We start from the raw sequence: 23,969 nt of genomic DNA, 5'->3' as shown, positions 1-23,969 counted from the left end.
CAGCCTCCCTCCCCATCTCCTACCCTCCAGCAGCCGAACACACATGCCCTCTGGTGGCTCTTTAGGACAATGACAACATGGAGACAGAGGGGTGGGAGCAGGCTCTTTATTCGATGGTTACTGCCTTACTGCAGGGCCAGAGGATTGCAGCAGAGCAGCACCAGACTCTATTCAGCCCCAGCAATGTTGATCGCCTCTCCTTACTATTTACAGTGGTTAAGTTTCTTCAGAGAAGCCCCCAAAGCTGGGACTGGTGAACTCCAAGGTTAGAAGTAGAACTGGAAGACCTCAGACACCTGCTTCTTCCATACTTCCAGGCTGGGCAGTAGGGAGGAGATGCCCATGACATGCCAGGTCTCCCCATCTGACACCACGGAAGTCTGGTAGGATAGCAGCTGCACACCTGCCTCAGCCAGGAGACCTGGAAGTGTAAGAAACCCCTGGTTGGCATGGGGCACAGAGCATAGGGCATGGAAGAAGGAGTGAGGGCTGCAAGTACTCAGAGTCAGGCAGCCATGATCAAAGTTGCAGTGGGGTGAAGTTGACCTTAATATCAAGAACTGACATGGAAAGAAAAATAAGACACCTGTTCAGTTTCCCTCAATACTCCAGAGACTTTTGAGGTCTGCCCGTCTGACAGAGCTAGAGCTCTTGACTTGCTGATCTGGTTTTCTCCAACCCAAGGGCACACCCTTTTGCCAAACTCAGCTTTGCTTCAGGCAGGCTGGCCACCAGGGTTGGCAGCAGAAGAGGTAAACCTGCCTGCAGTGGCCCTTAGCTCCTCGAATAGAGATGTGCAGGTGTAAATAGTGTGCCTCACATGGCAGGCCTGAGGCCTGGGGCCTGGGGCCCTTAATACGTGCTCTGGTGCCACCCCTGTCCCACAGCTCTGTGACCCTAGGTAAGGCACTTTCCCTGCTTCATGCAGATCCAGATGTGCTCTGAGGCCCACAGAAGGGCAGCAAGAAAGGAGCAAGTCTGTGGGGATCTAATCCCAGGACACATCCCACCTCCGCCTCAAGGATCCTGGCCAGCCCCCCATTGGTGGCCCTGCTCACCAATCATGGTAGGCAGCACTGCAGGAGTGGAGTGCCGAGTTTGGAACAGCAGCATAGGCAGGCCCCGGCGGAGAGGCACTTCTGGCCGGAAGACTGCTCCACTGAGTGCCTGCAGCACAGGTGTGGTGCCCTGGACTGAGCCCACAGCCTGGTAGGGGGCACCTGCCAGGGCCACGGTCAGAAGGCATTCCTCATGGTCCTGCTCCCCCGGGGCAGCAGGGGTGTGGGAAGTGGTCACCTGCAGAGAAAAGGCAAGAAGGTGGAGTTAGTCCTGGCAGCATCATTTTCACTCTGCATAATCACCTATGTGCAGAGTTCCAGTCTGGCCAATGAGCTCAGAAAGTCAGGGCCAGGGCAAGTGGGGTAAGTCTGCGCCCTGTGTGTCAGCTTCCCTGGACTTCCCTAAAGGAAGACCAAGAAAGACCTGCCAGATACAGGCTTGGAGGAAAGGGGTAGGAATTGCAGAGGAGTGGCGGGGAGGTGAGAGGCAGGACTGTGAGCACCCAGCAGCTGCTTTGCTGATCTGGGTTGGCTCCTCCTGCTCCAGCTTCCTGTCTCCTGCAGCCAGGGGCCTGACTTTGATGTAGGAGTGGAGGGTGGGGGTGGGAGAGCTCCATTACTGCCTCCGTCTCTTCCTCATGACTGAGAAGCACAGAGAGGGGAGGCCCTGAGAAGCAGCAGAAATGCGTTGCCCTCTCCCAGAGTTGCAAACTAATCCATATACTAGGTGCTGTGATACAAGGAGCACTGGATGGAGTCAGAGGCTGAGTGCACCAGGCCATCTCCAGCTTCCATTTAGACACAGCCTTGTTCATTTTCCCTGGGTGTGCAGTGGGGTTACCATACCACTGTATCCTGTTCATATACCACTTATTTATCTATCCATGAAGGGTTTTCATAGGTATCAATTACTCAGCAACACTCAGAGGGGGGTGTCCTCTTCATGTTGCAGATGAAGAGATTATGAGCAGCTCTCACGGTAAACAGGACCAAGGGCAGGACTCGCACTCTGAACTTCCACCCAGTGAGACAGCTGTGAGCTGACTGCAAATGAGAGTTGGAAGAGCAGTGCTGACAGGGAATGGGGTGGGAGCGCACACTGAGGCCAGCCTCTTTCACCAGCAGCTTGGCGTTCACCAAGTTCACATCCGTCTCCTGGGAAGCTTTCTTTAGGAGGCCGACAATGACTGCAGGACTGAGGCAGTTCCCAGCATTCTTCAAAGATATTCCTGGGGACAGAGAGAAACTACAATAAGGTCATTGTTCACTGAGCACCACAGGTGGGTACAGGAAGCCACAGCTTCTTAGCTCTGGGCTACAGACTCCTGTGGAACCTAAGGACCACTGCCACAGCCTGGAGCAAGCAGTCTGCCTCTCCTCCGTAATGCTCAGAGCCAGGAAGGGAAGACTGTTGGGGTCCAGGTTGAGAAGCCCAGGACACTTCAGCCAGCTTGAGAAACTCTTCCCCGAGACTCAGCCCAAGTCTTCAGGCCACCCTGGCCTGCCTTTCAGTCTCCTAGGAAACACTTGGAAATTCCCTCCTCTCACTGTCTGGCACTCAGAGCCTTGCCAGCTTAAAGGAATGAGCAGAGATGAGCGACTAAAGCAACTGCCTGTTTTCCTCTGCCTCCTGGGTGCCCAGGTTAGCGCGGACCTGGGCTGACCTTCCCTGATATTGCTAGTGCTGTGGTCTAACTGCCCCACCCCACAATCTCTCTGCAAGTGTCAGAAGCCAACAGTGAGTGGGGCAGGACAGCTCTCTAGAAGTTAAGGGAAATGAATTCCTCCCTGGTCACTGAGCCATATCTGCACTGTGCTGGATCCACCACAAAGGCAGCCGAAGCGTGCTCAGCAGGCCGGGGGGAGGAGGAGGGAGTGGGTACTGTTTCCGCTCTCATTCCCACTCCACGAGGAGCAAACCCCCAAAGATCATGCACCTTGGTGAGTTACAGAGCACAAAATGTCCCCACTGCCTTGCTGGTCACATATGAAGAATCCAAGGCTCAAAGGAAGAAGAGTCACCCAGCAGGTAAGCCACGGAGAATTAAGTGGTCTGGTTGTTGAACTTGGGATTCCCTCCTCTGATTTCTCTGCCTTTTGCATGAAATTGCCTCTGTGAGCATCTCTCTTGCACACAAAGCATGTCTATCCTAAAAATATTACATAAACAAGATTTATGAAACATTAAATATACTTTCCCAGTGGCTTTTTGCCCCCACACTCAGTAGCAAATGAGCTGCATTGAGAGAAGAGCCCAAGTCGCTGGAGTCTCTGACCAGCTCTGTGGTTAGCAGTGGACACATCCAGCAAGGACGGATCCACACTCTTCCCCTATCCCTCTGCAGTACCCCCAACGCATACTGTGTGGCTCACAAGATCCATGCTCACCCTGTGTCACCACCTGGATGGTCCCTTTGGGGGAGCCAGCCCAGGCCTGCATCAGTGTCCCCAGAGCTTCTGCCAGACTAATCCAAGGCTTGGTGTGAGGAGAGAAGGCACTGGTAAGGGCCTGTGCATTTACCTACGAAAATAGAAAGAAACAGAAAGATCACTAGGAAAGTAGGGGGTCCACCTGCCTGATTCAGTGACGAAATCAAGGTCTTATTGCCAAGAGACAGCTCCACATGGAGGGAAGGCATAGGGCTACTCATGCTTTGGGTGTGTGGAGAGTGACAACTTCCATCAGCCACCAAAAAAGAGACAACAAATTATCCCTACAGGTCAGAAAGCTTTCGAGCCAGAAATAGACACAAAAGGCTAAGACCACACACCCACCCTGTGGCAGATTTGCTTTTTTCTATGCTGAAGGGTTTGGATAGCACATTAAACATGGATATTTGACTTACATAATACAGCCATAGATGAGCTGGAGTTAGAGGGGTGGTTCTCTCTGGGATGGCACTCTTAATTTACCGTTTTTATTTTCCATCTTGATTTTTTAAAAATGTGACTATTTACCGTCTCACTGAACACTATACTCAGTCATCACAATACATAGAGATGGAGCCACATAATTCTGATGATCCTATCATACTTCAGAAATTTATGCAAGTCAATCAACCAGGAAGTGTGCTAAGAACTGAAATTCCAAGCCTAAGCCTTGCCCAGTTGGATCCTCTCCAGGGACCTGACAACAAAATCAGCCTGTTCCAGGCTGAAATTCTTATTCCATTTTAAGGTTGTATGTAAGAGCTACCTAAGGATTTAATTAAAAACCTGAGATTTGATGCAAATCAAACAGGTAGCTACAAGAAGTGGTAAAGAAACACTGTTTCTATCTGATACTAGAAGCCTGGCGTGGTAGTACATACCTGTACTGTAATTCCAGCACTCAGGAGGCTGAACCAGGAGGATCTCAAGTTCAAAGGCCAGCCTAAGCTATATAACAAGTTTGAGGTCAGCCTAGACTACATGGCAAGACTTTGTTTGCACCCCCTAAAACAAGGTATCATTGAAAAAGTATTTTTTTTTAAACGGAGAATCTTAGTGTTGGAAATAGCTATCAAGGCATGGGAGCCTGGTGTGAATGCTTCCTGCTGAAAGGCTTCTCTTTATCTTCCCCAAGAGGTTACAAAGAAAGAGGAACCTGAGAGAGCAAGCTGTTGAGAGGAAAGCTGGACTACTGTGGAACAGCTGGCTGAGCTGAGAGGAGGTACAGACACAGGAAACAGAAAACACGCTCAGCCAAGATGGCCCCAAAGATAGGCACCACGGCTCATTTCTTTTTCCTGTGTGGGGCCCACATAGCCCACCACCAGGGAGCTCATTGCGGGTCAGGAGAATAAAGAGAGGCCCAATCTCCAGCCTCTAAAAGAGAAGGAAGAGGGCTCCGGGAAGAATCAGGGACCTGAGACATTTGTGCAAAGGTTAGAACTGAACTGGAGAAGATGCAATAAAGAATTCGCATCCTGGATTGGATCTAAAATGTCACCAACAATTCTGGAGTGTGGAGGGTGATAGGGTCACGGGTGCTGGACTCATGAGTGGGCTCATCCACTGATGAATTCCGTAGTTGGAAACAGGTCATGGAGACCATGACCGAGGGGAGATTCTCTCCACAGCCCCTACCTTTGCTCTCTGCCTCCTGGCTACACGGGCTGAGCACCTTGTCCTCCGCCATGTCCTTCTGCTATTCCGTTCCTGCCTTGGAGTTAGCTGACCATGGACTAACAACTTCAGCCAAAATGAACCTCTCCTCCTCTGAATTGTGGGTGTTGGATATTTTGTCTCAGTGATGAAAAAGTGATTAAGACAGTTAGGGAGAAAGCAATTTCCCTCTTTTTTTTTTTGAGAAAGGGTCTCGCTCTGTGGTTCAGGTTGGCCTTGAACTCACTTTGTAGCCCAGGTTGGTCTTGAACTCACAACGATCCTCCTGCCTCAGCCTCCCGAGTGCTGGGATTAAAGGAAAAAGCTATTTCCTAAAGTGACAAAAATATCTTTCTTCCCAAATGTCTTTCTAAATCCCATCAGCAATTTTGGGCAGAAAGTTAAATTTACTAACATTTAACAATTTTGACCAAGAGATTTCACTAAGTAAGATAGGGATATTCTATGGTTCCATTTAATGGCACTTATGTTACACAGTCCGGTTCAGGAAAGCACTGCAATGCCACCACTGCCTAATGACAAGGTAATTCCTCCCATGGGGTGCAATAGGTAGGGCACAAAGCTGCCTTTTGAAAGCCATACTCATGTCGATTAGCAGAGGACTTGTGCCTCCCGTCTTCCTTAGCCCCAGCCTGGGTCCTTGTCAGGGTCACCAGGAAGGAGAGAACCTTCTCAGAAGTCTACTGAGAGGCAGGGTGAGTGAGAAAGTAGGCACCACCCTGAGGAGCAACACATTTAGAGGACAGAAGACAGACAGGTCCAGGTCCAGGTCCAGGTCCAGGTCCAGGTCCAGGTCCTGTTGACTCCCGTTCTGTCTCCAGCACAGGCTCTCCACGCCCTCACATCACACCTCTGGTAACTGGCCTTAATGAATCCTCCTGACTTCCACAACTGAATGGGAGCAAAGAGGGACAGCAGACGGCAGGCAGCACCCTGATTTACTCAGAATGTAGAGGGCAGGGTGGCCTGGACAGCTGAGCTGTCAGAGGAAGGAGGGCTGAATAGAACATCTGGTCCTTCCTGGCACAATTCCGTCTTTGCAAGTGAAGGCCAGGGACACAGGCTCTTTCACAGAGCCTCATTCACTGACTTTCTCAGAGTACTGAGTACGTGCTCTGGGCCAACCCACACCCACATAAACTGTGGAGAAACTTAAGGCATTGCTTTTTGTCCTCAGAGAACAGAGAATTTAGTTTAAAAGAAAGATATAAGAAATCTAAGAATGTTACTAATTAATAGAAGAATGGAGGCAGAGCTACAAAGGACAAGTGAGACCTCATGAAGGAGGCCAGGGTCCCCTTGAAGGAGCTATGCCCTCCTCATTATCCGTCTACCCCAAGGGCTGTGGCAGTCTCTGGTGTCCAGACTTATTCTCGGCATGTCATCAGGTTAAGCTTAGAGGAAAAGCCCTTGCCAAGAAGGCCAGTATGGGCAAAGACCAGAAGTGGGGCTGTGAGGCCATGATTTGGGAAAGTGCAGTCCCAGCTGGCCTCGAGGGTTCCACTTTCAGAAGGTGAGGGAGGCAGGTCGTTCAGGGTGGGGTGAGTCCCTGAGAACAGACATGATGCAAAGCGCACTCTGGGAAGTGCACAAGATGCCAGCTCTTTACACGGGCCCCCCCACACCACCCCCTGCACACAGCTGTGTCACCCCAGCAACACCCCTTCACTCCCAAGGTATGTGGAGAACAGAGGAGCTTTTATCCAGAGGCTGCGCCTGGGAAGAGCCACCAGCTCTGCAGCAGGGCTACAGTGTAGCAGCTCCAACAGGGCTTCTCACTCCAAGGCCACGGCTATCAAGGTTGCAGATAGATTGCTCCTGCCCACTCCCTTCTTCTCCAAGACAGCCAATTCAAGTGGACTCTATCTTCTGCTCCAGGAGGACCAAATCTGGTCACCTATGGAGCCACTATCTTTCATAAGAAACCTCCCCTATCTCCTCTCTCAGCCTCTAGTGCCCCAGCCCCATGCAATGATACTTACAACCCCTGCTAAGGACTTCCCCTTCACCATGTCCACGAACTGGATGGCTATTTCCTCCCCACAGCGGCTCTGGGCTTCCTTGGTGCTGGCACCCAGATGGGGACAGCTGATGACATTCTCATGGTCCACCAAGGCTTGATCTCGGGGTGGCTCCTGTTCCAAAAGAGACCTTGAAGTTGGTTCCTGTGAACTGGCCAGAACCCCTTTGGGCTGCCCCAGTCAAAAGGGAAGCCAGAGGAAAACAAGGAGGAGTGATATGACTTCTACTTGCTTGTCAATGGCCTCTGAAGTCAGTGACCAGTTTCCTCATCAATGTTCCATCACGGCAGAGCGGACAGAACACAAACTGTGGACTGGATTCCAACCTCAGCTCCCATGGGAGCTGAGGTTGGAATCCAGTCCACAGTTTGTGTTCTGGGAAAATCTCCATCTCTCTAAGCCGGTTTCCTTACTCTTGAAATTGGTGAGGCCTGCCCTGCCCCCAGGCATTGCCGTGGCCCATCTGGCCCTGTGTTGGAACCCAGAGGACTTGGGAACCAAGCACCCCTCCTCCAGTCCCTGGGTTCTCCGTAGCACAAGGCAGCAGACTTGACAACCAATAGACCAACCTGATTGAAGAAGAGACCGGGAGAATTTTGCTTCAGGATTGAACTGATACCCTTCTACAGAGACAGGATGAGAGACAGGCTTGGGAGATAGGCTTGGAGAGGGTGGGACCTAAATAAGGACCTCCTGGGATCCCCTGGCGGGGAGCACCAGAACAGGAGGATGGCGGAGCCTGTACTCTGTTGTGGAAGGTCAGGTTGAATGGGAGGAATCATCAGAGGGGGCAGGCTTAATGACGAAGGCATGCAGTCTAGTGATAGGCTAGTGTTGCTGCACTGCTGCCAACATCCAGCAGAAAGCATTGCTTTGGATTACTACATGTCAGTATAAAGGGGTCCAATTATCTTCACTAAAATCAGAGTCCACTTTGGTTTTGGTAAAGGACTGTTCATAAGAGATGCCTCGCGTTTGTCAATATCCTGTTGACATCTAATGTAATCGTTACCAGTGAATTTACTACCATAGACACAGTAGGTAACATAGCAGGGGCTGGCAACTGAATTTCTCTCTGTGCCAATACTTGGATTACTGGGGGTAGAGGGAGGTTGTAAACAACACTGTAGCTCACTTCTGAAGAACAGGGGACTGAATCAGCACAAAAAATAAGCAAACAAACAGAAACATGAGAAGGAAATGCAACAAAATGCTTCTAAAAACTCCCATCTCCCTTAACACGGATACAGGGACAATAAGGGGAAGGGAATCAAAAGCTACACAGCAGATAGGTCAGAAAAGATACTAATGGAGGTCAAACAGTTCTGTGAGGTGCTTTGGAATTTAAACATGTAATAAATCATATAATGACCATAATGAAACAAATGACCAACAAGTCTAGAGAAGACACTAAAAAGCAGCCAGTAGAATTTAAAAAACAGGTGCAAAACATGAATGCCCAGCACAGAAAAGAATGAGAGTCCATAAGAAAATTCAAAAAACAATCCAGGAGATGAACAACATGATTTTTAATCATGGGTATGGGTAGCAAAAGTGACCAATGGGAAGACACGGTATCAGACCTGGAGAATTACAAGAGATTTCTCAACACAAACCTTAACAGCAAGGAGACCATGGAATGAAGTGTTTCAGGCTCTAAAAGAAAACAATTTCTAACCCAGACTGTTATATCCTGCAAAATTATCTTTCAACATTGATGGATAACATCCAATGTGGTGGTATACACTTGTAATCCCAGCACTCGGGAGGCTGAGGCAGAAGGAACACCACAAGTTCAAGGATAGTCTGGGCTACATAGTGAGCTCAAGACCAGCCTGAATTACATAACAAGACCCTGTCTCAAAACAAAAACAAAAATTGATGGAAAAATGAGATACTACCACAGTAAAGAAAAACCTAAAGAAATTCACGACCACCAAACCAACACTTCAAAAAGTTCTCAAGGATATCCTAGGGGAGACAATGAAGCTAACCACACCAAAAGATCCAGTAAAATGAATACGTCGGTAGGGATAGTAATTAAGTAGAAGAGAAAGAAAGCAAAACAGCAACAGCAAATTAATACAGTGGCCAGAATAAGTCAATACATATTAATTATTACCATTAGTGCAATGAATTTAACTTGCCAATCATAAGACACAGCTTAGCAGAATGGATCAAGAAAAAAAATCCAGTGATAGGCTGTATACAAGAAACACATTTAACACAAAAAGAAATTCAGACTAAAAAATCAAGGGTTGAAAGATAATATTCCATGCAACATGAACCCCAAAAGAAGCAGGAGTAACTATCCCATTTTCAGATATAGTGGATTTCAAGCCAAAGCTCATCAAAAGAAGTAAAGAACATTACATATTGGTTAAATGAACTATTTAACAGAAAAAGATAACAATCACAAACATGCATGCACTAAACCACAATGTACTCAACTTCATAAAACAAACTTTAATGGACATAAAAGACCAGATAAACATGAATACAGTTCCATTATAAAGGAGGATCTTAATACTCCATTATCACAAGTAAATAGATCAACTAAACAAAAAACTCAACAAAGAAATACCAGAGTTGAACCCAACTTTTGAATAAATGAACTTAATAGATATATAGTGTCCCACCTAACAACAGAATACACATTCTTTGCAGCCACACATGGTACTTTCTCCAAAATAGACCACATACTAGTTAATAAAGCATGCCTAAGTAAATGCAAAAGAATCTAAATTTTACCATGCATAGTATCAGATCACAGTGCAATGAAACTGGAAATAAATACCAAAGTAATTCACAGAAACTAGGCAAACATGGAAATTAAACAACAGACTGTTAAATAATCAATAGGTCACAGTGAAAATGAAGGAAAAAATATAAGTTTTAGAATTAAACAATAGTGCCAGTACAACATACAAAAGTTTATGGGCCACAATGAAAGCAGTCTTAAGAGGGACACCATAGCAGTGCATGCCCAAATCAGAAAACAGGCAGACCAAATAAATACAACTGAAGGTCTTAGAAAACTAAGAAAAATCTAAACCCAGAGCTTGTACAGGAGGGAAATTATAAAGATCAGAGCAGAAGTTAATGAAATGGAGATTTAGAAACAATGAATTCAAGAACAGGTCCTTTGAAACAGTAAATAAAATAGACAAACACTTAGCCAAAAAAAAAGAAGAAAGAAAAGACAGAAATTAATGCAGTTAGAAACAAAAAAGTGAAATCACAACTTATACTACCAAAATGCAAAAAATTAACAACTACTTCACAAACATATATATCAAACAAATAGCATACTCAAATGGCATTATTCAGAAAAAGTGGAAAATTTTCTAGATATATATAAATTGCCAAAACTGAACCAAGCAGACTTTAAAATCTTGAACAATCCACAAACAGGAAATGAGATTGAAGCCATGAAAAAACAAAAACAGAACAAACATAACAAAAAAGTACCTTAAACTAAAGAAAAAAAAAAAAAAACAAACCCAGAACCTGAGGAATTCACAGCTGAATGCTGCAGAAACTTCAGGGATTTGACACAGATATTCCTCAGTTTTTTTAAGGACACTCGGAGGAAAGGAGTACTTCCAAAATCATTCTCGGAGGCTAACATTATCTTCATCTCCAAAACAGAAATATCCAAACAAAACAGAGAACTATATGCCAATTCTCTAATAGAAATAGGTGCAAAAATCCTTAACAAGATACTGGCAAACAAAATGGCACAAATGATCAAAAAAAATTCATACACCATGACCAAATATGAAATCATCCCAGGGGTACAAATATGGTTCAACATACACAAATCAATAAATATAATCTATCACATAAACCTCATGATCATCTTAACAGACTCATAAAAAGCCTTTGAAAAACTCCAACATCCATTCATGGACATACTTGAAAAAGAAAGAAATTAGGTGCAGAAAGGACCTTATCTCAATCTGATAAAAGCCATTTATGACCAAACGTTTGCCAACATCAAACTGAAAGTCTTTCTCCTAAAATTAGGAACAAGACAAGGATGGCCATTATCACTATTCCTGTTCAACAAAGTCCTTGAAACATTAGCCAGAGCCATTAGGCAAGAGAAAGTAATAAAAGGGATATATACTGGAAAAGATGAGGTCAAGACATTATTTGCAGATGACATTATCCTTTATAGGACACAAAAAAACTACCAAAAGACTACTAGAATTAATAACCAAATTCAGTAATGTAGTAGAATACAAAATAAACACACAAAAGCCAATAGTATACACTAATAACAAACTTATTGAAAAAGAAATCAGGAAAACAATACCATTTGAAATAGCATCAAAAAATTAAATACTTAGATATTAACCTAATCAAAAAGTGAAATTCCTCTAGAATAAAATTATATTATTCTGAAAAAGGAAATCAAGGATATCGGAAAATGGAAAGATATCCCCTGTTCCTAGTTGAGCAGAACCAAGATAATCAAAATGGCTCTACTTCCAAAACTTATACACACATTTTTAATGCAATCCCAATCAAAATATCAATGTATTTTCTCACAGAGCTAAAGAAAAAAATTCTAAAATTTATAGGGAATCAGAAGAGATGCAAATAACAAAAGCAGTTCTGTGGAACAAAAGCAAAGCAGATGGCACCACAATCAGACTTGAAGTTACACTACAAAAACACTGTGATAAAAAAAAAAAAAAAACAAAAACAAATGGCATGGTACTGGCATAAAAACAAAATAGAACAAAATAGAGGACACAGAAATAACCCTAAGTACATTTAATTATCTGATCTTTAACAAAGGGGCCAGGAAACACACACTGGAAAAAAGACAGCCTCTTTAATAAATGGTATAGGAAAAACTGGCTATCCACATGTAGAAATTAAACTAAACTAAAATCCAAATAGATCAAAAATCTAAATGCTGAAACAGGAAAATCTACTGAAAAATAAAATAGGTACAATTCTTGAAGACATAGGTGTAGGCAGAGACTTTCTGAACATAACACCAATGGCACAAGAAATAGTACCGAGAATCAACAAATGGGATCATGTCAAATTATAAAGCTTCTGCACAGCAAAGGAAACAACCGAGTGAAGAGACAATCTTCAGAATGGGAGAAAAAATTTGCCAGCTATTCCAGACACAGGACTAACATTAAGAATATATAAAGAACTAAAAAAAAAAAATTAAACCTCCCAAAATAAAAGACCTAAAAAACAGTGAGAAACCAAAACAGAAGAAGTACAAATGGCCAATAAAGGCATGAGAAAACGCTCATCATCGCTGGACATCAGAGAAATGCAAATTAAAACCATACTGAGATACCATCTTACTCCAGAAAGAATGGCTCATCAAGATTTCAAATAATAACAAATGCTGACAATGATGTGGGTAAAAAGGAACTCTACTACATTGTTGGTGGGAATGTTATGACTTGTATTTAGACCTTGCCCGCAAAGCCTCATGTGCTCATAGGTGTGGTTTTTCAGAGGTGGCTGGATCTAGGTTGAGGGAATATAGATAGAGTAAGGGTATGTGATGGCTACATTAGTCTACTGACTGGTTTAGCATAGTTTTTGGTTGTAGGTAATGGAAAGGCCCACCCAGGGTGTGGGTAGTACCAAACAATAGACCTGTACCTGAATAGAATAAAAGGGAAAAGGAAGCTTGCTGCTGCTGCTACATCCTGCCTGTCAGCATGGACTGTTTTTCCTGTGCCATGTCTTGGAGCCAGCCAACTATGGACTGAAATCTCTACAAACTGTGAGCTTTGGGGCTGCTGGGTATTTTATTTCAGCAACAAGAAAAGTCACTAAGACAGAATGTAAATTAGTATAACCACTATGGAAATCAGTGTGGAGATCCCTCAAAACACTGAAAATAGGAATTCCACTTGACCCAGCTATCCCGATTCTATGTATCTTCCCAAAAAGTTAAAATCACCGTATTTCAAAAAGTTAAAATCACCGTAAAATCACAGGGACACATGCACTCTCATGTTTATAACAGCACAATTTATAATAGCTAGATCTTGGAAATAGCATATATGTCTATCAATAGATGAATGAATAAGGAAAATGTATTTATGTACAATGGAGGACTATGCTGCCATAAAGAAAGATAAACTTAAGGCATTCTCAGGTAAATAGATGCAACTCGAGAACATAAAGTTAAGTGAAATAAGTCAGACACATAAGCTTAAGACATTACATGATTTCTCTTAAATGAGAAATTATATATACATACACATACGTATATATACCTATACATACAAATATATGAGATAAATAGTAAGTACAGAGTTGAAATACTTTGCCAAATTACAAATTCCATTATTTTAAAAATATTTCAATATATATGCCAAGTAGTTTCAATTGTACTACTAGTTTACCTTAGTTCATTGAAAAGAAAGATTTATGTTATTATCTGTTCTTTTTTGTAAGAATCCTTTTGGCTTATGTCTTATACTCTGTGTAACAACTTTGAAGATAATGATACATAGTGTAATAGCTATTGTTATTCTCTTATTATTTGATTATGAAATTTTATTGTTTTATAAAATAAAAAAAACACACACATACACATAAAAGAAATCAGTGACCACTGTGTACCTCATAACATTATCACGGGGATTGGTAACACCAGAGGTTCCATGCTCCCAACCGGCGGAAGCCACGTATTGTGGTTGTTGTTGGTTTTGCCCCCAAAACTCACCTTCGCGCTGTACCCTTACAACCCTTCTGTTCTGTGTGTCTCACTGGGCTGTCAGCACAGCACTCTGCTCCTTGCACATGCTCACACAGGTAACTGCATCCTGGCTCCCTCCGGCATAGGCTGCCTACTGGGTCCCTTCCACCCTTTCGCTCACTGAGCAGAATTTTGCCCTTGAGAATGTGACTTGGACCTCTTTACCGGCTACTCTCGCCATGCTCGTTGATCCACTAAATCTTGACCATGTAACCATGTTAGCCACCTAGTTAGTAGCAGGTGGTACAAAGATACTAAAGACAGCAGAAGGCTCTGCGTTGGGAAGGGCACCCAACGAAGGGCAAGGCGTGCCTCTACCTTCACGAAACTAACAAATGAGCTGATATGACCAGGAATACAAACCAAAATGCACTGTGTTGTATAGGCTGGGAAGACACTGGCTACAGAGGTTTGGAGAGGGTATTTATATACAATAAACTTGCCAAGGCAACTTGCCAAGGCCACAAAGCCAGCAATCTATGTACCAGAAGTGCAGTCTCCAAAGTCCATGCTCTTTTTCCTAAATCACAGTGAGGAACCCTGATGCTGGAGCAGCATACTTATTTGTTTGTTTGTTTGTTTGGTAGTACTGGGGATTGAACCCAAGGGTGCTCTATATCCCCAGTCTTTTTATTTTTATGTTGAGATAGGATCTCACTACAGTGCTCAGGCTGGTCTTGAACTCATGGTCCTCCCACGTAACTGCACTCACAGGGGTATACTATCATCCTGCCTGGGATAAGGTCTTTTGAGGAAACAGACCAAGGGTACTCAAGTAGAAGTACTCTCTCTTATGTGTGTCATCTGCTATATGGTTGATCTTCCATTCTTGCTGGGAAAGCAGCCCAACCTGTGGACCCCAAGGGAAAACTGCAGTATCCTCTAGCTTTTGTCTCTACAGGAAGAATGCCAGTGGATGCTGGATGAGCTGTCTTCTTAGCTGTGGAACTGTCCTTAAATCAGAGACCCGTAACAATGCACTAAACTCCTCTCTCTCCCTGTACCAAATCTTTAATCTCACTCATGTGCCACTCGATCATCTCCAAGTTATCAACATGACAATAGTCTCAGAGGTCCAAGACCAGGATTAGAGTCCTATTTAAACATCTGAAGTTTGTTTTGTTGTGTTTGAGACAGGGTCTTGCTAAGCAGTTCAGACTAGCCTTGAACTCACTATGTAGCCCAGGCTGGCCTGGAACTCATAGCAATCCTCCTGCCTCAGCCTCCCCAGTGCTGGGATTATGGGCATGAGCCACCATGCCCGGCCTAAACATCTGACTTTGCAGCAGACATCATGTGCCTCTGTACCAAGCTCTGCGAAAGCTCCTCAGACCTCACAGAGTTTTAGCAACAGTTTACTTGCTTTGCATTGATGCTGGAGACACCAAAATGCTGGGCTTCCCTCTGCCCTCATCTCTGTCTTTCCCCCATACCCCACACTGGGCAGCAGGCACTTACCTCTGTGAACACATCCAGTGCGGCTCCAGCACACTGACCCGACTGCAGGGCACGTAGCAGGGCACCTTCGTCCACAATCCCTCCTCGGGCACAGTTGACCACACGCACACCTTTCTTGCACTGGGCGAAAGTGCTTTCATTCAGCAAACCTGGGAAGAAGAGAGGAGCTGCTAGCTGCAGTGATGCCTGGGTCCCATATGGGCACTGGCTCCAGAGGCCCTGCTTTCCTTTGAACCAGCTCCTCCCTGAAGGAAGCCTCTACCTGCTGGACATCTGTCTCTCTGTTCTAACACCTTCCTTCCCAGACTCTCAGAGGCAGTTCCCGGTTCTGGATCCGGGGTAAACTTAGTTTAGAAACATTCTAGACATTCTGGAGTGGGAATGCTTCAAGTGGGCCTGAAAGAATCAGAAAGCCTTGCAGGGGCTCGGAAAAGCATCCACATGGGCCACTGTTTGAATAGGCATCAAAAGCTCCGGTGATAAGGGTACCGAGTAACGGTACCTATGAGTTATATGAAAGCATCTTACACAGAGTGAGTGCGAAATAAATGTCTTCATTAACTATGAACATGCGTCTTTCTATCCGAGCTTTCCATGAGGTCAGTGTAGTTTCCTGCCTGCCCGCACCTACTGGGAGTTAACCCATCTTCCTCCCTGCCTCCCTCCCTCCCTCTTTTCCTCCCTTTCTTCCTAGTGGCCCCATGGAGGACCGTCTGTTTGGGGCCCTGCTTTTCCCCTGACCAGCCCAGATGAAGATTCTTTCTTGGAATTTTCCTATCCCCAGTGTGCCATTTAATGCAGAGGCACAGACAAAGCCTCTCCCCAGACCTGCTCAGCAGTGTCTAAAGAAGGCCTAGACAGAGGGTCCACTTCCTGTCTGATCTGTGGCCTCGGTGACCAACCCGTACAATAGGGCACACTACCTGTGGTGGAGGGCAGGAGAGGCGTGTGTACAGTAATGAAATCACAGAGAGGCCAGATCTCATCCAGGGGCAGCTGCTGGACCCCAAAAGAAGCTGATACTTCTGAAGAAATGATGGGGTCATACCCTATAGTCTGATCAGACATGAGAAAAAAAAGTATTATTATGAGCTATCAGCATCATTATTAACAACAGCAACCATTTATCAAGCACTACATTCTAAATACCATGCTAAGCTTAATTTGATCCTCCAATTTAGTTCTCACAATCCAGTGAGCTTACTGCTGCTCTTTTGCCTGCTTTAGAGCTGAGGGAAGCACAGCTTGCACAGTTAGGAATGGGCACAGCCAGGCAACACTGCCTCAGCGTTCCAGCTACAATTAGATGCAAGAGCACACCATGCACGGTTGGACAAGGTGGAGCTTGAAAGCTCTAAGACAGGAGCACTAAGTGAGGGAGGACAATCACGTGGGGAGCAGTGACATCATTGTAGGGTGCCACGAGGAAATGGATGCAAGAGAGCAGCCACAGCTGGGGGGCCAAGATCTAGGAAGTAGATAGTACACTAAGTATTTAGACAGAGGGAAGAAGAAATGATGGAGGAGGCTTTGGTGGTGCACCCAGGATCAAGAATGAGACAAGGATGCATCACTGGGGATGAGACACAAGGGCTGACACACCAGCAGAGGGTACAGTTCTCTTTAAAATTTCTCTGAATGAGGCCTAAAATGTCTCTCTATTCCTGGAATAACCTGCATTTATCGACTAATGTGCATAGCTTATTGTCTAAAATTACACAGAGATATAAAAGGCAATGGCAGATCTTTGTAACAGGGCAGGTTTGATTGGAGTGTGGAACAAGCACCTGTCCAGGGGATGAGGGTGAGACATAAGACACTAGGCCTGAGGAAGCACCAAGATAGAACATTGGTCTGGGCTGGCCAGGGAAGATGTGGGGTCTGCAAATAAGGGACACTTCCTCGGGTCTCTGGGAAGGCAGGGAGGTTGACTTACAAAAGACAGAAGCAGGCAAGAAACTCTAGGGAGTAAACAACAACAGGCTGGTGAAAGTGACACAAGGTCATCAAATATCAGTGATGAGAAGAGGAAAGGTCAGACAAAAGAAAGGACTTTACGTTCATAGCTAATAAAGACAAATATTTATTTAGCATTTATTATGTGTCAAGTACTTCTACCTCTTCATGCCTGATGGTTTTAGGTAACCTTATTTCCCCATTTTACCAAGGAGACCTTGAGGCAGAGAGGTCATAGAGCTGGCACAGAATACAAGGCAGGTATTCTGCTCCAGAGGCTGGGCTCCTGGTGCCCACCTGCCAGATAGGCTGGCAGCTGGACTACAAAAGAACAGAGGTGGGGTAAGGGTAAAGGGGATGCGTCAGCATGGGGACCTGGGGAGCAGCAACAGAGGGTACATTGACTGCTATGAGAAGACAGTACAGTCCCACAGGCAGCACAGGGAACCCAGACAAGCCACTCTCCCCAAACCTGAACCCTCAGAGGAGGCTCAGGGAGGCCACAGCCCTGTGTGAGAAAGCAGTGGTACAGGAGTTGCAAACATGTCTCTTATACCCAGCACAGTCTTGGACAGCCCTCAAACCAGCCTCAACAGGAATTGTGCCTCAGGGTCAGCAAGCCAGGACAAGCAGCCAGGCAGTCAACATCCAGGCACAAAGGTCCACCTCTTGCAACAGCAAAGATCTGTCAGCTTCCCGCCTCATCTACCCAGGAGGGCTTCATAGGGCTCTCCCTAGGAGATCAGCCCTTGTTGGCAACCTTGATTGTGGGGAAAGACAGGGGTACAGGAGCCCTAAGACTCTCAAAGGCATCCCATCCATGTCCTCAGGAAGGCAAGGCAGCTGACAGCTGGGGTCCCACAGCATACAGAATGCACTGCGCAGCAGAAGTCCTGCTCCAGCTGCTGCCAACTGTGTGTCAAGGCCCATGTCAGGCCCCATCCTCACCCTGAATATGGGAGCAGGGTGAATGACTTCAGTCACCCCTGGTCTAACATTCAATGATTACAGTCACTTGAAAAAAAATTCTGCTTAACCCTCAGGAGAACTAACCCAGTTTACTCAAAACAAACTCAGGATTAAAGGAAACAGAAAATGCAGCAGAAAACTTGAACAGTGGTTATCTCTTGAACAGAGGCATTATTTCTCCTTGTGATTTCCTTCAGTGTTTAAGATTTCTACCATACTGTGAATTATTCTTGAAATTAGAAGAACTACATTATTTTAGAATATAATGTAAAATAGGACTTCCATTTCAGATGCAGAACTTCTGGGGAAAAAAATAAAAATGGTTATGACTGAAGTTCTGGATCACACTTCTCACCATTAGCCTGTCAGAATAAGCAAAGCCAAGTGACCCCACAACAACCACTGGCAGAGGGTTAGGGGAAAGAGGCTGTCTTTCTTGCCCGTTAAGGACCATCAGCTCCCCCAAGCACTGGGGTCTTTTTCAGACACCGCCATTCCCTGCTCATGTTGGTGAGGAGGGAGAAATGGCCAGGATAGGAGCCAGGATCCCTTCCGTAAGCCTGACAAGTTGTCTTTGTGTACTGGACCGAAGCCGACGGCAACAATGATCCCACTTTCTCAGATCCAGATTGTCTCGGTTACTTTTTCTCTCATTGCTGAGACAAAATACCCAATGCCCAAAATTAAGGAAAGGTTCATTGAGCTCACAGTTTGTGGAGGTTTCAGTCCATACTTGGCTGGCTCTAAGGCAGAGTGGCCCATGGCAGAGGGCAACAGCTCATGGTGGGGGAAGATAGCAAAAGCAGTAAGAGCAAAAAGGGAGCAGTGGTGGCAAGCAGCCTCTTCCTCTCCCTTATACCGTAAGCAGACTGCCCCCACGCAGGGGGCGTGCAGCACTCACATAATCTCCGCCCTCCTCTTGCACAGGCTTAGGATGAATACCAAGTAAGCACCCTGGCTCCCTGCTGAATCACATATTTCACCTACTAAACTTCTCAATGAAGACACAATGACCAACATCCCAGAAGGGTAAGGGCATGTCTTTTTCACCCCAAGATGCAGAATTGCTGAGTCACTTAGCCAAACCTCTAGACTCCCCAAGTTGACACAGTGTATCAACCATACCACAGAGGTATATTCTTGTGTGGAATGAGAGAGGAAGAGGACAGAGAGGCCTGGCCATGCTGACTGAGTCGTCAGCACCCAGCACTCTGTTGCTACTGCACTCTCAGGGGCCAGGACTTGGCCTGGAGGGGGCGGAAGGAAGCATCCTGCAGCCCAAGCCTGGCCCGGGACCCCTTCTATGTCAGCAGGTGTCTGGGGTGGTGGGGAACAGGTTGCTGAGGAACAGATAAGGGCAGAGAGCAGAGGCCTGAAGGCAGAGGCTTCGGTGGAGAACCAGAATAGTCACTCTTTTTCCACACTGTGGCCAAGGTTTCTGGCTTAGTATTTAAAATCTGCCTACAGCTGCAACATCCTCTGCAGAAACCTAATATTAAAAATGGATCCACCTAGGCATGGTGGTGCGTGTCTGTAATCCCAACACTCAAGAAGTCGAGGCAGAAAGATGGCAAATGCAAAGGCATCCTGGATAACTTAGTGACTTGGTGAGACTGTCTCCCCGGTGCTGAAAAAAAAATATTTAAAAATAAAGTAAAAATTAAAGCTGGACGTAGTGGCACACACCTATAATCCCAGCTACTTGGAAAGCTGAGGCAGGAGGATTGTAAAGTCAAGACAGAATAAGCTACATACGGAGACCCTGGCTCAAAGACACTAATTAATTAATTAATTAAAAAATTTAAAGGGCTGGGGGATTCCTTGCATTCAATCCCCAGTACTGCAAAAATACAAAACCAAACAAACAAAAAAGATGCACTCAAAGCCATAGAGGTGAAGGGCCAAAGTCAAGCATTGAATGCCTTCCCATGCCCCTCCTCACCTCCACCTGTGTAACCATGGTACCCTTCCAGAATCTGAGGCCCTGGGAAGTTTGAAAATCAGTACTCTATGGCAGGAAGAAGTCTAGTACCAGGCTAGGATAAGAGCTTCCAACTTTGGAATGGCTGAGCATAGTAACCTGGCACAGGAACTGTTTAACTCATGTGGATCATGAATGCAAACATTGGTAGCACTGGGCAAAGTGCATCAGGCTGGAAGGCAACACACTCAGACTGCACGGAGTTCCACTTACTAATCACAGGTCTATGTGTGTCTTTGTGTATGTGTGTGCATGCGCACTCGAGCACTAGGAATCAAATTCTTGGCATTCTAAGCAAGTGCTCTACCACTTAGCTACATCCCACGCTCCACAGCCATATCATCTTGAGTTTATTATATGATGTTCTGGGGTCTCAGTTTCCTTATGTGCAAGGCTGGGACAACAGGGTCACTGTGGCACAGAAACTAGCACAGTAGACCTCAGTAAACATTAGCTGAACCTGAAAGAATCAGGTTCAAGGTCCAGCCCTTTGGGCTTTAGTTAAGTCCACCACAGTGACCACAGAGAAACTGTTCAGAGATGGTGATCAGGAACCTTCAGGGAAAGCTTTGATAAGAGAATACGAGGCTCAGCTCCCAAGTGGCTTGGGCCTGTAACCCAGTCTAAGAGTCAAACCAGCAGGAAGGAGTTAAGTCTCTGCAGTTTCAATCCATTATTCAGTAACGCTATTCAGAACAAGTTCCAAGCAAAAATCAAGTAGTATAAGAACTGTATGACTCAGGCCACCAGCAAGCTACAGGCTGGCCAGCAGAGAGGGGGAAGAACATCACTTTCCTTGCTCTAGAAGGCACAGTCTTTTGTCTGTATAGGGCACTGAATACACTGGATGTGCCAAGGCCTCACACATGCTGGACAGGTGCTCCACTACTAAGCTACAAGCCCAGCTCTTATTTTTTTTGTTTATTTAGAGGTAGTGTGTCAGTAAGTTGCCCAGGCTGGCCTGATACTTGCAGTCCTTTTGCCTCAGCCTCCAAATAGCTGGGATCATAAGCATTTACCAACACACCTGGCCCGTAGTTCTTCAGTGTTGCCAAGAAGTCGCTATCTTTTCCACCAGCCATGAATCTAGGAATTTGTACTGCTCTTTTGTCAACCAAAGCTCTCCTCTCCCAGAAAAACTTTTTGCAAATGCTCCTACCTACAAAATTTGCATTTTGGACCTGCATGCTAAACACTGAAATGTATCCTAGCTAAACTTCTTTTGAGTATATCCAATCATTCCAGCCTTCCTATGTCTGTTAGGACCTGATTCTGAATTCCTTTTTTTCTTTTTTTTTTTTTTCTTTCCTTTTTTTCTTGCAGTACAAGGAATTGAACCCAGGGCTTCTGCAGAGCTACCTCTCCAGCCTTTTTTAGTTTTTTAAATTTTGAGACTATGTCTTGCTATGCCACTAAATTGTCCAGACTGGCCCAGTTGCTTTAGCCTTTGCTAGAATTATAGTTGTGTACCCCAAGCCAGGCTTGATTGTGTACTCTTAAGTATTAACTACAGCCTCTAGCTTCATCCACTAGCAAACGTCACATGGCCCAGGCTGCTGATTAGAATGACAGAGGAGGCACAACCCTGCACTGTCATGGACAATCTCCCTCCAGGCTGAGAGCCCATTTTTCTACTCTCTACCAGTCCCTCTAAGAGCACTAGCATCAAGCCCAGGGGCTTAAAGAAGTCCTGCTGAAGTCTATTCACAACCAACATACATATTCATTATTAGGGGAATGGCCAAATACAAAGCAATTTATCCACTCAAGATAACATCACACAAAAATCTGAAAGAACGGTAGTTCGAGTTATTCTAAGACATACATTTTTATCTCAGCACCACAAAGAGTACTGTGCTCTCCATAGGCATGGAACCACTCACAGGCATAGAACTATGTGCACTTTATAGAAATGCACCGGAAACAGTCTGGGATGATACATGCCAAACTGGTGTCACTATGAGAACACTGGATTTGGAAGGTAACAAAGGAGACCCTTATCTATGTTTTAACTTGTAGAGAAATGCATTTATTTATTACATGATTAAAATACAATTTAAGTAGCCCAGATAAATGATATCTGGGAATTTCCATGTTCTACCAGTTTAATAAGTTTCCAGATGAATAAGGCTAGTTTGAAATAACCCATGTTTAATAAACACTGATTGCAGTTTTCTGTCTGGATAACTATAAACTAAGTATTTTACAGCTTGATCACTAACATTCCTATAGGCAGGGCATGGTGGCACACACCCGTAATACCAGAACTCTAGGAGCAGGAAGACCACAAACTGGACAAAAGTTTGAGTAATACAGGTTGGGATCTCTCTGCCCTAAGACAAAACTCGTAAGGACCCAGACCAGTATTTGGGAGCTGGGTCAAGGTAAGCACTGAGCACAAAGAGCAGCCACTTGGGATACTACAGAGGGACAGGCCCAGGCAGCACGGGAGGCACTGCGAGGGAGACATCCAAAGCACGTTTCAGGAGTTTACAGAATGTGAAGAGTGTAATTTGAAAGTTAAGCCAACTGAGAATAACCCTCCAGAGACAGAAACTGCAAGGGAAGGCAATGCCCCACAAGGCTGTGGTGGAAATATGATGTTCAGGCATATCCTTGACAATGAGCCCAGAAACACAGGGTAACACTGCAGTGAGCAGGCTCTAGACATCTCTGATTGAATTCATGACTGAGAGGTATCAACTGCCTGATGCTGATGTTCAAGGTTCCACACCTCCCAGACACAGCCCAGGGTAGTGAGTGAGCAATGCAGAGGTACAAGTTGAACAGAGACCTTCCTTATTTCTGCTATTATTCAGGAAATGAGGTGGGGCTCTTTGATGAGACTCAGGTACTTCTAAGGTTTCCTTGAAATGAATGATCTCAAGCTAGAGGAAGCTGGTGTTTGGTGGTGCCAGCGAAAGGGAAGTGGGAATAATGGAATGGCTGCTGGCCTCACCATCTATACCCAAGTCACTATACGATCAGTGACATGATCACCAGGTTGGCTTCATGTGCTCTTAGTGTCACTTAAGCACTGACTTCTGCTTTTAGAAAATCAGATTCAACTTTGACCTTGATTCTCACAAAAGAGGAAAGAGTAGAAAATGCTTTTGGTAGTTCATGGCACCCTTCCACCCTTGAGCAGAGGGCTGTGGTTTGTTGTCATGATCAGTGGCTCCTGTTGGGCTACGCCACCCCACTCCAGCATCTAGATAAATACATGCTAAGGCTCAGAAAACATATCTGTGGGGGCAGCAGGGAGAGGAAACGTTCACTGTGGTTATGGGTTGATGTCCAGGTTCTAGTCTACCATCCATTCACCATGAGACCTTAGAGACATATTTACAAATTCTGAGCATCAACATAAAATTAACGATCAACCTATAACATTCTTTCAAATTCTAAGCAAGTAAGAGGGATGGAAATAATGGGAAGAGAGTGAGGAAGAGCAGGGTGTGGAGGCACATGTCTTCAATCTTAGCATTCTGGGAAGCTGAGGCAGGAAGATTGGAAGTTCAAGGTCAGTCTGGACATCTTAGTGAGATGCTGTTTCAAAAGAAAAAGAAAAACATGGGCTAGGGATGTAGCTCAGTGTGAAGGCCATGGATTCAATCCCCAGTACCACAAAAAAAAAGAAGAGGAGGAGAAGGAAATGAGAA

General features: G+C 45.2%; 1 protein-coding gene across 1 annotated transcript in view; it reads right to left on the bottom strand.

Annotated features, from left to right (window-relative positions):
* Positions 1–92: 92 nt before the first annotated feature.
* The window catches only part of Phgdh (phosphoglycerate dehydrogenase), a 45,651-nt gene continuing 21,774 nt past the window's right edge, over positions 93–23,969 (bottom strand). The window contains exons 6-12 of the mRNA XM_005389088.2: positions 16,325–16,457; positions 15,402–15,550; positions 7,148–7,300; positions 3,447–3,579; positions 2,157–2,287; positions 1,059–1,296; positions 93–421 (exon numbers count right to left, since the gene is read on the bottom strand). Of these exons, the coding sequence (XP_005389145.1) occupies positions 267–421; positions 1,059–1,296; positions 2,157–2,287; positions 3,447–3,579; positions 7,148–7,300; positions 15,402–15,550; positions 16,325–16,457 (1,092 nt within the window). The 3' untranslated portion in view covers positions 93–266. The remainder of the gene's footprint in view (positions 422–1,058; positions 1,297–2,156; positions 2,288–3,446; positions 3,580–7,147; positions 7,301–15,401; positions 15,551–16,324; positions 16,458–23,969) is intronic.

The sequence above is a fragment of the Chinchilla lanigera genome, unplaced genomic scaffold, assembly GCF_000276665.1.
Source record: "Chinchilla lanigera isolate Chin_1 unplaced genomic scaffold, ChiLan1.0 scaffold00034, whole genome shotgun sequence".
Classification (NCBI taxonomy): Eukaryota; Metazoa; Chordata; class Mammalia; order Rodentia; family Chinchillidae; genus Chinchilla; species Chinchilla lanigera.
Note: the sequence above shows the minus strand (reverse complement) of the source record. Positions and strands in the feature narration are given on the sequence as shown.